The sequence below is a fragment of the Geotrypetes seraphini genome, chromosome 7 (genome assembly GCF_902459505.1).
Source record: "Geotrypetes seraphini chromosome 7, aGeoSer1.1, whole genome shotgun sequence".
NCBI classification, from domain to species: domain Eukaryota; kingdom Metazoa; phylum Chordata; class Amphibia; order Gymnophiona; family Dermophiidae; genus Geotrypetes; species Geotrypetes seraphini.
In genome coordinates, this window is record NC_047090.1 from 158,367,260 (window position 1) to 158,382,478 (window position 15,219).

A 15,219-nucleotide genomic window follows, 5' to 3' on the forward strand; every position below is an offset into this window, starting at 1 on the left:
TGTCCCCATCCTCGCAGCAACCACTATTTTTTCTTTCCCCGTTTTGGCGGGTTACCCACGGCTAGCCGTGGGTAACAACCACCGTGTCATTCTCTAGTTGGGACCACTGCTTTTTAACATATTTATCAATAATCTAAAGATGGGAATAGCTAGTGAGATAATTAAATTTGCTGATGACACAAAGTTGTTAAATTGCACAAGATTTGTGAAAAATTGTAAGAGGGCCTTGTGAAATTGGGAGACTGGGTATCAAAATGGCAGATGGCTTTCAATGTGAGCAAGTGCATAATAATGCATGTGGGAAAGAGGAACCCTAATTATAGCTACGTGAAGCAAGGCTCTATGTTAGGCGTTACTGCCCAGGAAAAGGATCTAGGTGTCATTGTTGAGGATATGTTAAAACCCTCAGAACAATGTGCAGCGACGGCTAACAAAGCAAATAGAATGTTAGGAATTATCAAGAAAGAAATGGAAAACAAAGATGAAAATGTGATAATGCCCTTACATCACTCTACAGTACAGCCGCACCTCGAATACTGTACACAATTCTGGTCGCTGAATCTCAAAAAAGATTAGCGGAATTAGAAAAGGTACAGAGAAGGGCAACAAAAATGATAAAAGGGATAGGACGACTTCCCTATGAGGAAAGGCTAAAGCGGCCAAGGCTCTTCAGCTTGGAGAAGAGACAGCTCAGAACTGATATGACAGAGGTCTATAAAAAGTGGAAAGTGTAGATGTGAATTGCTTATTTACTCTTTCTAAAAATATTAGGACTAGGAGACATGCAATGAAGCTACTTAAGTAGTAGATTTAAAACAAACTGGAGAAAATATTTCTTCACACAACGTGTAATTAAACTCTAGAATTTGTTGCTGGAGAATGTGGTGAAATCAGTTAGCTTAGTGGGGTTTAAAAAAATGTTTGGAAAGATTCCTAAAAAAAGAAGTCCCTTAGGCTATTACTGAGATGGCTTGGGAAAATCCACTGCTTATTCTTAGGATAAGCAGTATAAAATCTGTTTTATTACTTGGGTCTAGCTAGGTACTAGGGATCTGCGTTTGCCACTGTTAGAAACAGGATACTGGGCTTGATAGACAGTGGCTTTAGCATAGCAGGGAGGAAGATAGATAGGTAGGCAGGCAGGCAGGCTGGCTGGCTTTGGGGGTGGACAAAATCTGGAAGGCTCTGGGGGCACTAAGGACACAGGACGGAGGCATTGAGGGCACTAAGGACACAGGACAGAGGCACTGGGGGCACTAAGGACACGGGAAGGAGGCACTGGGGGCACTAAGGACATGGGAAGGAGGCACTGGGGACACTAAGGACATGGGAAGGGAGGGAGGTAATAGAAAGGGACAATTGTTGGGTAACTTACTTCTTCTGGAGCAGAGCCAGCAGACGAGTCATCGCGGGACCTTCCAGCATGCGGCTGCCGAGTCTGCTCCAGAGCAAGTACGTCAGAGAGGGGTGGACTGGCAGCCGGCAGCTACAGTCATCGTGGGACCTTACTGCATGAAGGGAGAGAAAGGAGCAGGACTGCTGGAATGGAAGAGTGGTGTAGGGAAAGAATGGGGCAGGGTGGTATGGAAGGGTGGTGCTGATGGAATTGATGTACAGAGAAAGGGGAGAGACATAAGGGGGAAGGATATTGGAGGGAAAAAAGGGGGCAAATGCTGATTGAAGAGGGGTGATGGAGAGAGAAAGGACAGACATTGGATGGTAGTGGGGAGCCTATGCTGGATGGAAGTGCAGATGGGAGAGATAGGGGAGCAAATGCAGGAAGGAAATGGGAGGAGAGAAAGAAGGGAGCAGACGCTTAATGGAAGTGGACAGAGAGAGGAGAAGGTACTAGATGGAAGGGTTGGAGAAAGAGGGTACATGATGGAAGGAGGGGGATAAATAAAAGGAGGGCACATGATGGGGAGAAAAGGATTGAGTTAGGGAAACACTGGAGGGGTGAGGGAAAGAGGTGGCAAGCATTAGGTAGATAGTAAAAAAGAACATTGATGAGAGGGTAGTAAGAACGTAATCTAGACAGATGCAGAAAATAAATTGAAAAGGAAATGATGGAAAAAGGGAAAGGGATTGCAGAGGAGAGAGATGCCAGACCAATGGGGGTGAAAGGAGAGATGGAAGGGGCATAGAAGGAGAGAAGATGCCATATAGGGGAAGAGAGACGGCAGACAGTGGATGAAAGGAAGAGAGTTACAAGAAGATGAGGAAAGCAGAAACCACAGAAGATAAAGGTAGAAAAAAATTTTCTATTTATTTATTGCTTTAGGAGACATGCGTCACTGTTTCTGTGGAGCATTGTATGCAGAGTCCAGCTTCTTGCTGGTTTAATTTAACCTTTGTCTATGTATTTCTATTTTATCCCCCCTTTTACAAAACTGTGGAGCGTTTTTTAGCACTAGCCGTGATGGTATCAGCTCTGATGCTCAGAATTCTATGAGCGTCAGAGTTGTTACCTCCGTAGCTAAAATCCACACTACAGTTTTGTAAAAGACAGAGGGGTTAGTTTGTGATTACATATTCCATGCTAGGTGAAGGTGTTTTCTGTGTGTTCGAAAGACATGTTTTTTTGTTAGGATTGATCTGTACTAGTCTGGCTTGTTTAGTTTTACAATGGGTGTATTGATGTTGCAGTATGTAAGATGCTGCCTTTTCCTAGGTACTCACTCATGTGTGATGTGTGGATTGTTAATAAAAATCATGTTTTCATACAGTTGAGGGGGGTGTCAAAAAATGATGGGCCCCGGGTGTCACATATGCTAGGTACGCCACTGTTGATAGACCTTTGCTCTGTTCCATCACGACAATTCTTATGAAGATCAATCATTCACCTTGCTGTCCTTAATTTCCAGGAGTCTCCTCTGGGCCTAAGTCAGTGGATCCCAAATCTGTCCTGGGGGAACCACAGCCAATAAGGTTTTCTGGATATCTACAATGAATATTCACGAGACCGATTTGCATGGAAATTTTTCTCATGCATATTCAGGACAGGTTTGGGAGCCACTGGCTTAAGGCACTCCTCACAATCCACCTGTTTTATTTCCTTTTGCAGGTCATTTCCTTGACTCAGCAGAATGGGTTGACAATTTCCTATCCAACAAACCCTTTTTTTCAGCCTTAATGTGCACATATAGTTTTCAGCTACGCAAAGAGAAAAACAACATGGACTTCAGTAGCATTGTGGCTTCCTATTTGCTTGGCAACTAGTTCAAAAGTGGACCAAAATACAAGAGGCTTTTTTAAGGGGACAGACTTATTATAAAAGGATTAAGTTCTTACCTTGCTAATATCTTTTCTAGTAGATAGGTGTGTCATTCTGGACGAATAGGCAATATACCCATGCTCGCAAACCGTGCAGAAGGAATCCACTCCAGCTTTTGAAATCTTCTTCCTTCACTAGAGGGCTCTGCTGCCCCCTTCAGTTTGTACTAAAGCAGGCGATAGCCAAATATAGAAACACATGTGAAGGAGGGATATGGGGAAGCTCCCCGAACTACAACTCTGTCCTACTCTGAAAACAAACATGTCAAATATTGTCATTGAACAGGTGAAACATCAAAAAAATTATGCCACACAAATGATGATGATGAGAAAAAAAAGTCAAATTTCACCAGAAAATAACAAGCTTTTTTACTAGTCATGACAGGGGTTGCCATTCAGCATATAACCAATAACTGGAAGAATCATAGTAACCTTAATTATACATTTTGGTGGAATACAATTTGTCATATATTCAAAATGGAAAGAGTAATAGCAATACAAAGAGGGACATATCCTAAATTTATAAAAATATGGGGGCCATTGACAAAGTATTGTACTGAATGAATAATAGGATTTATCTTCTTCTTTTCTTCTTTTTCTTGTCTTCTTTATGGCACACATGGAGGGGGGGTAGTGAAAATAATTTTACATAACATGTTATAATATGGTATACAATATGTATAAGGTGATTGGAAAGTACTTGAAGGGTGGGGGGTGGGAGAGGGGATAAAAAAATTTGTTCAGAATATTATGTAATAGATATAAAAGTGATATTGTGTATTCATTAGTTGTAACTCAATATTTTGTACACTTCATGTAAAATATGAAAATGAATAAAGAATTATAAAAAAAAATTATGCCACACAAACAATGCGTTACGGCAATAGATTATGCTTTATATCCATAAGGTTTGACTCATCCAAATTTTAGTTTGGACTCAAGCTTCGTGATTGAGAGAGTATGCAGGAGAGAACTGACAGGGCAGCGCTCCAGAATGACTCACCTATCTATTAGAAAGATATTAGCAAGGTTAAGAACCTAATCTCTTTTTCTAGTGCAATAGTGTCGTGCGCCAGCTCTTAACACCAAGGACCCAAGGTAGAGTCCTTCCTTGCTGCTATATCCAACCCTGTAAAACTTTGAAAATGTATGTGGAATGCACCATGTCAATGCTCTACACATCTCCTCAGGAGAAGCTGCCTGAGCTTCCGCCCACCAAGCCACGCTCCTAACATAGAAACATGACGGCAGATAAAGGCCAAATGACCCATCCAGTCTGCCCATTCACAGTAACCATTATCTCTTCCTCTCTTTAAGAGATCCCATGTGCCTGTCCCTTACTTTCTTGAATTCAGAGTGTCTCATCTCCACCACCTCTTCCAGAAGACTATTCCACACATCTACCATCTTTTCTGTAAAAAGGTATTTCCTTAGATTACTCCTGAGCCTATCACCTCTTAACTTCATCCTATTCCCTCTCATTCCAGAGCTTCTTTTCAAATGAAAGAGACTTGACTCATGTGCATTTACTTCATGTAAGTATTTAAACATCTCATATCTCCCCTCTCCCTCCTTTCCTCCAAAGTATACAGATTGAGATCTTTAAATCTGTCCCCAAACGCCTTACGACGAAGACCATGCACCATTGTAGTAGCCTTCCTCCGGATAGACTCCATCACCTCTTCTGGGAGACTGTTCCATGCATTTACCACCCTTTCTGTAAAAAAGTATTTCCTTAGATTGCTCCTGAGCCTATCACCTCTTAACTTCATCCTATTCCCTCTCATTCCAGAGCTTCTTTTCAAATGAAAGAGACTTGACTCATGTGCATTTACTTCATGTAAGTATTTAAACATCTCATATCTCCCCTCTCCCTCCTTTCCTCCAAAGTATACAGATTGAGATCTTTAAATCTGTCCCCAAACGCCTTACGACGAAGACCATGCACCATTGTAGTAGCCTTCCTCCGGATAGACTCCATCCTATTTATATCTTTTTGAAGGTGCGGTCTCCAGAACTGTACACAATATTCTAATTGAGGTCTCACCAGTCATATACAGACGCATCAATACCTCCTTTTTCCTACTGGCCATACCTCTTCTTATGAATCCTAGCATCCTTCTAGCTTTTGCTGTCACCTTTTCAACCTGTTTGGCCATCTTAAGATCATAACATCCAAATCCCGCTCTTTTGTCGTGCATGTTAAGTTCTTCACCCCTAAACTGTACCGTTCCTTTGGGTTTTTGCTGCCTAAATGCATGACCTTGCATTTCTTAACATTAAAATTTTAGCTGCCAAATTTCAGATCATTCTTCAAGCTTCACTAGGTCTTTCTTCATGTTATTCACACCATCTGGGGTGTCTACTCTATTGCTGATTTTGGTATCATCCGCAAAGAGGCAAATCTTACCCGACAGCCCTTCAGCAATATTTTCTATAATGTTAAAAAGAACAGGCCCAAGAACAGAACCTTGAGGAACACCACTGGTAATATCCCTTTCCTCAGAGTGATCTTCAATGACCACTACCGTCTGTCATCTTCCAGCCCGTCACTTTGGGGCCTTTATGGACTGCTTTCCACAGGCAATATATGCTGATGAAATGGCCCTTTGGATCCATATGGAAATCGTGGCCTTCGAAGCCGGTGGATCACATCTAGCCTTAGTGAGCACAAAAAAATGGTCAGATAACCTGAACACGTTGGAGACCTCAAGATACATATCGCAGAAGCACCCTTCTCACATCCAACTTTTTCAGAATATGGTCTTTCTTCCTTGAACATGTGGACTAGAAAGCTGGCAATCTGACCTCCTGATTGACATGGAAAACTGAAACAACCTTCGGAAAAAGGACATAACTATGTGCAAAGAAACTCCAACCTCTGAACTTGAGGAAAGGCTCTGCAAAATTGAGCCTGTAGCTCTGAGACTCTTCTCACTGAGGTAATAGCCACATGAAAAACCATCTTGAATGTCAGATCCATCAAGGATGTTTCCTTCAGCCTGAGGCCTTGCAAAAAAAAAAAAAAAACAACAAAACTTAACAAGGGGAGCTCTGAGCACTGAAAGCTGTCAAAAATTTGTGGAGACCCCCCCCCCCCCCCCGAAAAAGACTAAAAAAAAATAAAGCAGATCAGAAAGACTCCTTCTGGTTCACATGCAGAAAGAAAAACTAAAGGGGCATCAAAGCCTTATAGTGATTCAAAAGCTGGAGTGGATTCCTTCTGCACCGCTTGCAAGGATGGGGATATTACCCATCTGTCCAGAATGACACATCTACTACACTAGAAATAGGATTCTAGAAACTTATTTCCCAAGTGAGGAACAGTAGTTTTTGCACCCCCTTTAACAACTGATTTGTACAATGACAGTGTTGTTTATTCAATCAAGCTTTCTTATGTTTTTACTGGCTATAACATGTAACCCACAAAAGTCTAGTCAAGACTAGCAGTACATATTGCAATTAACACTAGAAACATACTGATTAGAACTACTAGTGGTTACCATTTCAAAAATTTGATTAATACATTTTTAGCAATTTACTCACTCTTGAATATGGCCAATTAACAGATAGGATGAATCACTTACCTTTTATACAAATGTAACAATTATTTATTAATGTTAACCAAGCACCTCAATTCTTCAGACATAAGCATGCCAAGTATATTAGTATAAAGTAAGGACAAAATTATTTTATGTCAATGGCTCTAAGACAGAAAGCAAAGTGCACAGGGCATGCCAAGCAGCTTGTTATGCATGTGCCTTGGTCCTTTAAATCATTTTATTTTCAATCATTTCCCACTCCAAAGTACCAGTATTTAGTTTCAGCAAGAAGTTTAGTTTTCGGAAAATCAAGGCTAGAAAGCCATGTTTAAAAGTTAATTGTATGAGCCAATTCAATCCTACCTTTTGATAAATCTGAATGACATGTTTCTAAAAGAAATTAAGCAAAAAAGACTAATCAGTTCTTGATGTCTCATCAAATATATCAAATTAAAACAACTATCATTAAGGAATAAAAACACAATTTCAATTCTATCTGGATTCTGAGGAGTTGAAATTGGGAAAAGATTTTTCTGTCTTCATTTTAGTATTCTTATTATCTTCTGCAGAACAAGCATACAATACTATGGCCAGTGGTTAAGGAGAAATCTTTGTCCATTAAGAACTCAATCCAAACAGACATTTGGCTACACAGCATTAATTACATGCACAAAAACACCATACTAAGAAAGGATTACTTCACAGAGTATGGTATTTTGGTGCACATGAATGACTGCTCGTTGGACCTATTCATATATATAAGGATTTCTTAAGTTAATCAATGGAAAACACACCTTTATGAAGTAAGATCCCAAGAAGGCACAAAGAATTAATTCTTTGTTCATAATGCAAAACACAGCAATTTTTGTTAGTCATCTTAGGCATTCACCAATTTCTTCAAAGGCATATACAGGTCTTTTAAAAGTAGTCACACATCATATTGGTAAGTTAATTTGTGGTACATTTAGAGCTTTAATGGAGTCAATAATTTTGACACAAGTTTATGACTAGAGCTGATGGTACAGAAATTCATTAAAATTATGTTTATGTACAAAATCTATGCCACCATTTTGAAAATCAATTAATTAACGCAGGCTATAGAATACTAAAGTTAAAAAAATAATCTAAAGTCTCATTTGCCTTTGGATTTAAGAAAATTAGAACTTCATATAAGTTATTCTTAACTGGAACAGATGAATCCAGGCAATGCAAATCAAAAGTCGATTTAAAAAAAGATGTACCGTCTCATTGAAATACCTGACACTTTGAAGGGCTCTTCCACAGCAACCTCTACTAGTCTGTAGTGAGCCCCTTGTTAAAGTTTATTCAAAATCAAAACAAAAAGCTAGACACAACTTAGAATCTGCATGGTTAAGTCACATGTCTTTTTCTGCAGTCTCCATCTGTCTGGATCCTCCTATCGGTGTACCTTAGGGCTGTCCTGGAAACACTTCCTTTTTTCCCCCCCCCATCTACACATCTTCCCTTGGTGCTCTAATCTCCTCCCATAGCTTTTGGTATCATCTCTATGCCAACAGCTCACAGATCCATCTTTCTACACCTGAAATCTCGACAGACATTTGATCTCGGGTTTCAACTGCTTTTCTGACATTGCTACCTGAATATCTTACCACCATCTAAAATGAAAATGAGCTTATCTTTCACTGCCGCCGCCCCCCCCCCCCTCCTCCAAGCTTTCCGCTCATTAGATAAATCTCTCTTATCGGTACCCTTCTCCTCTACGGCCAACTCCAGATTCCGTCTCTTCTACTTTGAAGCACCATATGCCTAGAACAAACTGCCTCAGTACATCAAACTCTGTCTCTGGCAGTATTCAAATTCAGACTCAAAGCCCACTTCTTTGAAACTGCTTTCAATTCTAAACTCCAACCCACTTGCTAAGCACCAGAATCTGTCTTATCATTCCCTCTGTAAATCCACCTGAGCAGTTTTTCTGTCTTGGCTAGATTGTAAGCTCTTTTGAGCAGAGACCATCTCTTCTATGTTTTGATGTACAGCGTTGCATATGTCTAGTAGTGCTATAGAAATGATTAGTAGTAGTAGCTTACCCTCCTCTCCAATCAGTTTCTATTAGAAATGTATACACTCTAGTAACTGCAAGGTCAGCACTGCTATAGTATGGGAGGTTCTGATTGGAGGAACAGATGCTGAACTTTGACAAAGATAAGAAGGAATAGGTTTGTCGGCAAATGATCAGTTATCCCAAAACACATGAAAAGAACTCCAACATTAGGGAAATTACGAAAGATAAGAGTCTAGCTGTAACTTGGTACTCAGGTTTATCAGCAGTGTTCAAGGAAAAACTAATTGTTATGAAACTTAAAACATCAGCTTGGAAGAACTCTCACATGTGCCAAACCCTACTGAAAAAGCTGGGGTACCATCAATGAAGAAACACCATTGCATTTTATAAAGAGGAATCAAACAGCTTGGAATTTTTATGGTGTTTTTTTAAACCTTCATTCACAGGAATTGAGTAAATTGGGCAAAATACCCATGCTTTTCATTAAAAAGATCTATTAAGCTCATCAATATAGAATGAAAGGGAAAAGGGAAGGAGGCGTTTTGTTCCTCCTCCTTTCAATCATTGTTCAGTTCAGAAGAAAATTAAAGGCATTTGGAAAAGCTTTCCATCTTAATCAGCTACAAATAGCAGTAAATATTCTGGAACTGTGAAGTCTCTCACCCTCTATTAACCAGGCACTGGTTTCCTTACAGCTACAACCACTTTTTCACCGATTCCCCTGATTTAAGATCCTCTGATCTTGCAGATTATTTTCTATCAAAAAATTTGAGACCCTTTAAGCTTTTTTCCACCCTCAACCACATTCTTTTCCATTAATAATTACCTGCCATTTTCCCTAGCCCCCAACTCTCCGCTGATGCTGGACAGCTGCCCACTCTTGGAATAAGATGGTCAAACTTTAATTTACTCTCCTTAACATCCTTTACTAAAATTTATGACTCCTCTTGAAAACCACTTGCCCCTTTGTCCCTATCCCCTCTGCCTGGCGGCCTCCCTTGATACTTCTGCTGCATGTAACTATAGACCTATCTCCAACCTCCCTTTTCTCACTAAAAACTTACTGAATGGGTAGTTTTCTCACAGCTACAGCATACCAAATCATCGAATTTCCTGCATCCCTGCTAATCAGGTTTCTGTCAAGGCCTCTCTACAGAAACAATACTTGCCTCATTACTGTATTTGACTATGGAGATGCAGTTCTTTTGATATCTCTTGCTTTTCTGTGGCCTTTGACCTTATCAGTCATTTTCTTCTTCTCTCCCAACTCATCTCTGGTACACTACACACACATGTACAGTTTTTACCTCGTCATCGCCTCCCCCCCCCCCCCCACACTCTTTTACTGTGGAGTCCTCCGGGGCGCAGTGGTCAGAACTACAGCCTCAGCACCCCATGCTGCTCTTTGTGAGCCTGGGCAAGCCACTTAATCCTCCACTGCCCCAGGTACATTAGATAGATTGTGAGTCCACTGGGACAGATAGGGAAAATGTTTGAAGTACCTGTATGTAAACAGCCTTGAATGTGGTTATAAAACTACAAAAAGGCAGTATACAAGTCCCAATCCCATTCCTCACTTTCCCTTTACTTTTTAAAATCTGTTTCAGTCCACCCTCATTCAGGACTCTCATATCTGTTATATCTATGCAGGTGACAATATTTTCAATCAAATAAACTGGTTGAATAGATGAAATTCGTCTCATTCTTAATTCAGATACTTCCTCTCTTTATCCTTGTTTAAATATTATCTATAATAAATTAGATTTAAACTTAATTCTGGTGAGACGTATCGCCAAGGTTAGATCAGATGTCACTATTTAATCAGATCCGCTGGTTCCCATTGTCTTTGAAATATTTAAATATCATTTAGATTTAAAAAAACCCTTTCATTCAATTCTCATGTTTTCTCTATTGCCAGATCTTGCTTTCTTTCATTACGCACTATCGGTTCTCTGCATCCCATATCCTGATAAGTCTTGTGCCATGCTTCTTTATTCCCTTATATCATCCAAATTGGATTACTGCAACATCATTAATTCTGGTCTTTCATCCTCCCTTATGAAAAAACTCCAATCTGTTTAAAACACCTATCTGTCTTCCGATCATGCCCACCACTTTGACCATGTTACTCCTTTCCTGAAGCAACACCACTGGCTTTCAATTCCTTTTAGGATTAAGCATAATATACTGACCTTGACACATAAGATCTTAATTTCGGAGTCCCAACATCTTTCTCCTCTTTTATTGTCCTACATAATTCTGCTTATACACTTTGTTCCTCTTTAAGTAACCAATTATCTATCCCTTCTGTCCTTTGTTCACATCTAAAATCTAACACACATTTCTCCTTTTTTTTTTTAACCACACCTTCACTTTTAAATTCTCTCCCTACTGAACTCAGAGGGAGCTTTTTTCTCTCCAATTTTGGACTTTTATTTTTTTTTCTACATTTCTATTCTGCATTACCCAAAGTTCTTAACAGATTACGACAGACATTAAGGCCCCCTTTTATCAAGCTGCACCTAGGGTTCTTTATTGCCGGTCGCTGCGGTAAAAGCTCTGATGCTCATAGGAATTCTATGAGTCTCAGAGCTTTTACTGTAGTGGCCGGCGATAAAAAAAAACCCTCTAGCGCGGCTTAATAAAAGGGGGCCTAAATGAAACAATAGACAATAAACAGTTAGTGATAATTAACAAAACACCAAACCAAGATGGTTAGACAGTGACACGCCACCACAAACACCGCAGCCCATAAATCAGGCAAAATTGTTGCGAGCGTGTATCTTTTTCAACCACCCTAGGGACCCCTAATGAAGACGTGTTGATCGAAACATGGACCTTGTAGGGCCACGTTACCTGTTAAAAGGTGGTCTATTTCAGTGGTTCCCAACCCAGGCCAATCGGGTTTTCAGGATAGCCCTAATGAATATGCATGGAGCAGATTTGCATGCCTCTCACTTCCATTATATGCAAATCTCTCTCATGCATATTCATTAGGGCTATCCTGAAAACCCGATTGGCCTGGATTGGGAACCACTGAAATAGACTGGTCTATTTGACGCAACAAATTTTTTATTAAAATAAGCATTATCTTCATCTTGTACAGTGGTCTGCAGTTTTTTTCTTTGTTCTGTATTCACTGTGCCTTCACTGCAGATTTGTTGGAATTTGCTTCTTTGACCGATATCTCTTCCTTAGATTTTGGCTATGCATTTTGATAGACCATTATATATTTTTTAAATTTCTATACCATTTAAAACTGAATGGTTTACATAATTTACATACATAAAATTGTAAAAAACATTAGACAAACAAATAATCCTCAGAGAACATATCTACAAAGTAACACCAAAGGCTTATACAAAGGGTCATGAATGATTCATCAACAACACTAAAAAAATTATTGACTAGAAAAAGATGTCTACAAATAACTGCGTCTTGAGCAATTTTCTAAAACTAAAAGAGAGATTCATAAAGACTTTTGAAGAGAAGTTCAAAAATTCTCAACATTCAATTATGAAATCTTTTCAGATCACAATTAGTTTCCTTCAAATTTAAAAAAATCCTAAATGACCTTTCTGTTTTAACTTAGAATTTGAAATAAAATAGTAGTGCCAATGGATTTAAAATAGTAAAATAAAGAAACTAACCTTCTTGTTAGCTTTGAAGTTAATTTACTAAACAGATTAGTGGAGCCTCTAGTTCGTGTCTGAGAAAGTGGGGTGGCTTCGTGGGATAAACTGGGTGATGCAGGTGGTCCATTATAAGTAGCAGTACGCCGCTCTCTAACCTGCCCGTGGAAAGTGTTGCGATTGGTGGATCCTCTAGAGAAGCGAATTCTATCTGGCGTTGTTGCACTGCTAATGCTATGGGTTGAAGCGACAGAAGTTCTTTGTTCAGGAATAGTACTGTGATGAAGAAAACACCAAAAATTACATCAAAACTACACGTAGAAAAAAAAATATTCCCAAATTTAGCAGAAAACAGCACTTTTTTTCTTACAACCATGTAAAACGAACAAATTCTCCATTTATTAACACTATAATGACAGATAATGCACTCAGTTTTACATTAATAGCAGGAGAGATGTAGCATAAAGACCTGCATCTAAAGAGCATAAACAGAAAGAGTTTAATACATGAGTATGGTCTACGAGTTTGCATTATATCAAAAAGCAAATGTATGCTTTTTTCCCAAGATCAAAATGAAACCCTGGTATCCCCAATATGTGTCTCTTCAATCCCAATTCAATTAATACATTAAAATTCTAGGAGTGATCCTTGATAACACGCTGTCCTTTAATCTCAGATCAGCTCTGTGGTACAAAAATGTTTCTTTAAACTAAAAATGATCAGATCTCTCAAGTCACTACTTAACCCCAATTCAATCAATATTCTTATCCATTCATTAGTAATTTCAACTTTAGATTATTGCAATTTGCTTTATAGGGCATCACTCAAAAAGAGATCAGGAGATTACAAGTCATTCAAAACACTGCTGTAAAAATCATTTTTAACACTAAACATGTAACCCCTTTCCTCAGAAAAGCTCACTGGCTATCTATTTCACATAGGATAACAGTGGTATCTCGGTTTACGAGTGCACCTATTTGCGAGTGTTTTGCAAGACGAGCAAAACATTTGCAAAGTTGGTGCCTCGTAAACCGAGCGCGCCTATGGTGAAACTCGCTTTGATAAACGAGCATTTTGGATTACGAGCATGCTCCTGGAACGGATTATGCTCGTAATCCAAGGTACCACTGTACTTTCAAAATACTACTTCTTGCTTTCAAAGTCCAATCTAATCACATCCATCATTTATAGAAAGGTTGCTAATCCCTTATGATGCACATAGGACACTACGCTCTTCCCAATATCTTTTAGCGGTCCCTTCAGTTCGCCAATTATTTTATGATACAACACGTAAAACAGTGGTCTCAAACTCAAGCCATTTGCAGGGCCACATTTTGGATTTGTAGGTACTTGGAGGGCCTCACAAAACATAGTTAATGTCTTATTAAAGAAATGACAATTTTGCATTAGGTAAAACTCTTTATAGTTTATAAATCTTTCATTTTGGCTGTCTTTAATAATAATATTGTAATTTATAGCTAAAGAGACATATGATCAAGAAACTGTTTTATTTTACTTTTGTGATTATGATAAACATTCCGAGGGCCTCAAAATAGTACCTGGCGGCATGTGGCTCCCGGGCCGCGAGTTTGAGACCACTTTTCAGTAACCACACCCACACTGTGGAATGCTTTACCTCTGAAACTGAGACAAGAAAACATAAGAATTGCCATCTCCAGGTCAGACCCTGGGTCCATCAAGTCCGGTGATCCGCACACGCGGAGGCCCCGTCAAGTGCCCCTGGCATAGTTTTAGTCCCCATATCACTCTATGCCACTCTTAAGGAGATGTGCATCTAGTTTACCCTTAAATCCTAGAACGGTGGATTCTGCAATTACTTCCTCTGGGAGAGCATTCCAGGTGTCCACCATTCGCTGTGTGAAACAGAACTTCCTGATATTTGTCCTGGACTTGTCCCCCCTCAGCTTCAGTTTATGTCCTCTTGTCCGTGTCACACTGGACATTGTAAACAACTGCTTTCCCTGCTCCATTTTGTCGAATCCTTTCAGTATTTTGAAAGTCTCGATCAGATCCCCTCGCAGTCTCCTCTTCTCAAGGGAGAACAACCCCAGTCTCCTAAGTTATTCCTCGCAGTCCAGGTTCTCCATACCTTTCACTAGCTTCGTTGCTTGTCTCTTCACCCTCTCTAGCAGTTTTATATCCTTCTTTAGGTATGGAGACCAATGCTGGACGCAGTATTCCAGGTGCGGTCTGACCATGGCTCTATAGAGCGGTATTATAACTTTCTCTGATCTACTCGTAATTCCCTTCTTTATCATGCCTAGCATTCTATTTGCTTTCTTCGCTGCTGCCACATATTGCGCCAACGGTTTCAGGGTCCTATCTATCAGTACACCCAGGTCCTTTTCCTGTTCGGTCTTTCCCAGAGTTACACCTGACATACTATACTTGTGATCTTTATTTTTTTCTGCCTAAATGCATCACTTTGCATTTTTCCACATTAAAATTCATCTGCCCACTTCTCCAATTGATTCAAGTCGCTCTGGAGTCCCTCGCTGTCCTTCTGCGATCTGATTCCCCGGCATAGCTTTGTGTCGTCTGCAAACTTGATCATTTCACTGGATGTTCCTTCAAGATGGGTCCAAGTACTGAGCCCGCTAATCACTTTTTCCCATTCTGAGAACTTCCCATTTATGCCCACTCTCTGTTTTCTGTTCTCTAGCCATTTGCCTATCCATCTTAGTATATCACCCTCTATTCCATGGCC

The 15,219-nt window shown here is 39.8% G+C and overlaps 1 protein-coding gene across 5 annotated transcripts in view; it reads right to left on the reverse strand.

Moving 5' to 3' along the window:
- MARK3 (microtubule affinity regulating kinase 3) overlaps positions 1–15,219 on the reverse strand; it is a 184,123-nt gene that overhangs the window by 25,587 nt on the left and 143,317 nt on the right. For 3 of the 5 annotated variants that reach the window (XM_033951301.1, XM_033951297.1, XM_033951299.1), the window contains 2 exons: positions 12,510–12,767; positions 7,179–7,205 (listed from right to left, as the gene is read on the reverse strand). In XM_033951301.1, coding sequence (XP_033807192.1) covers positions 7,179–7,205; positions 12,510–12,767 — 285 coding nt within the window. The remainder of the gene's footprint in view (positions 1–7,178; positions 7,206–12,509; positions 12,768–15,219) is intronic. The other 2 variants (XM_033951300.1, XM_033951298.1) reach the window with 1 other exon arrangement.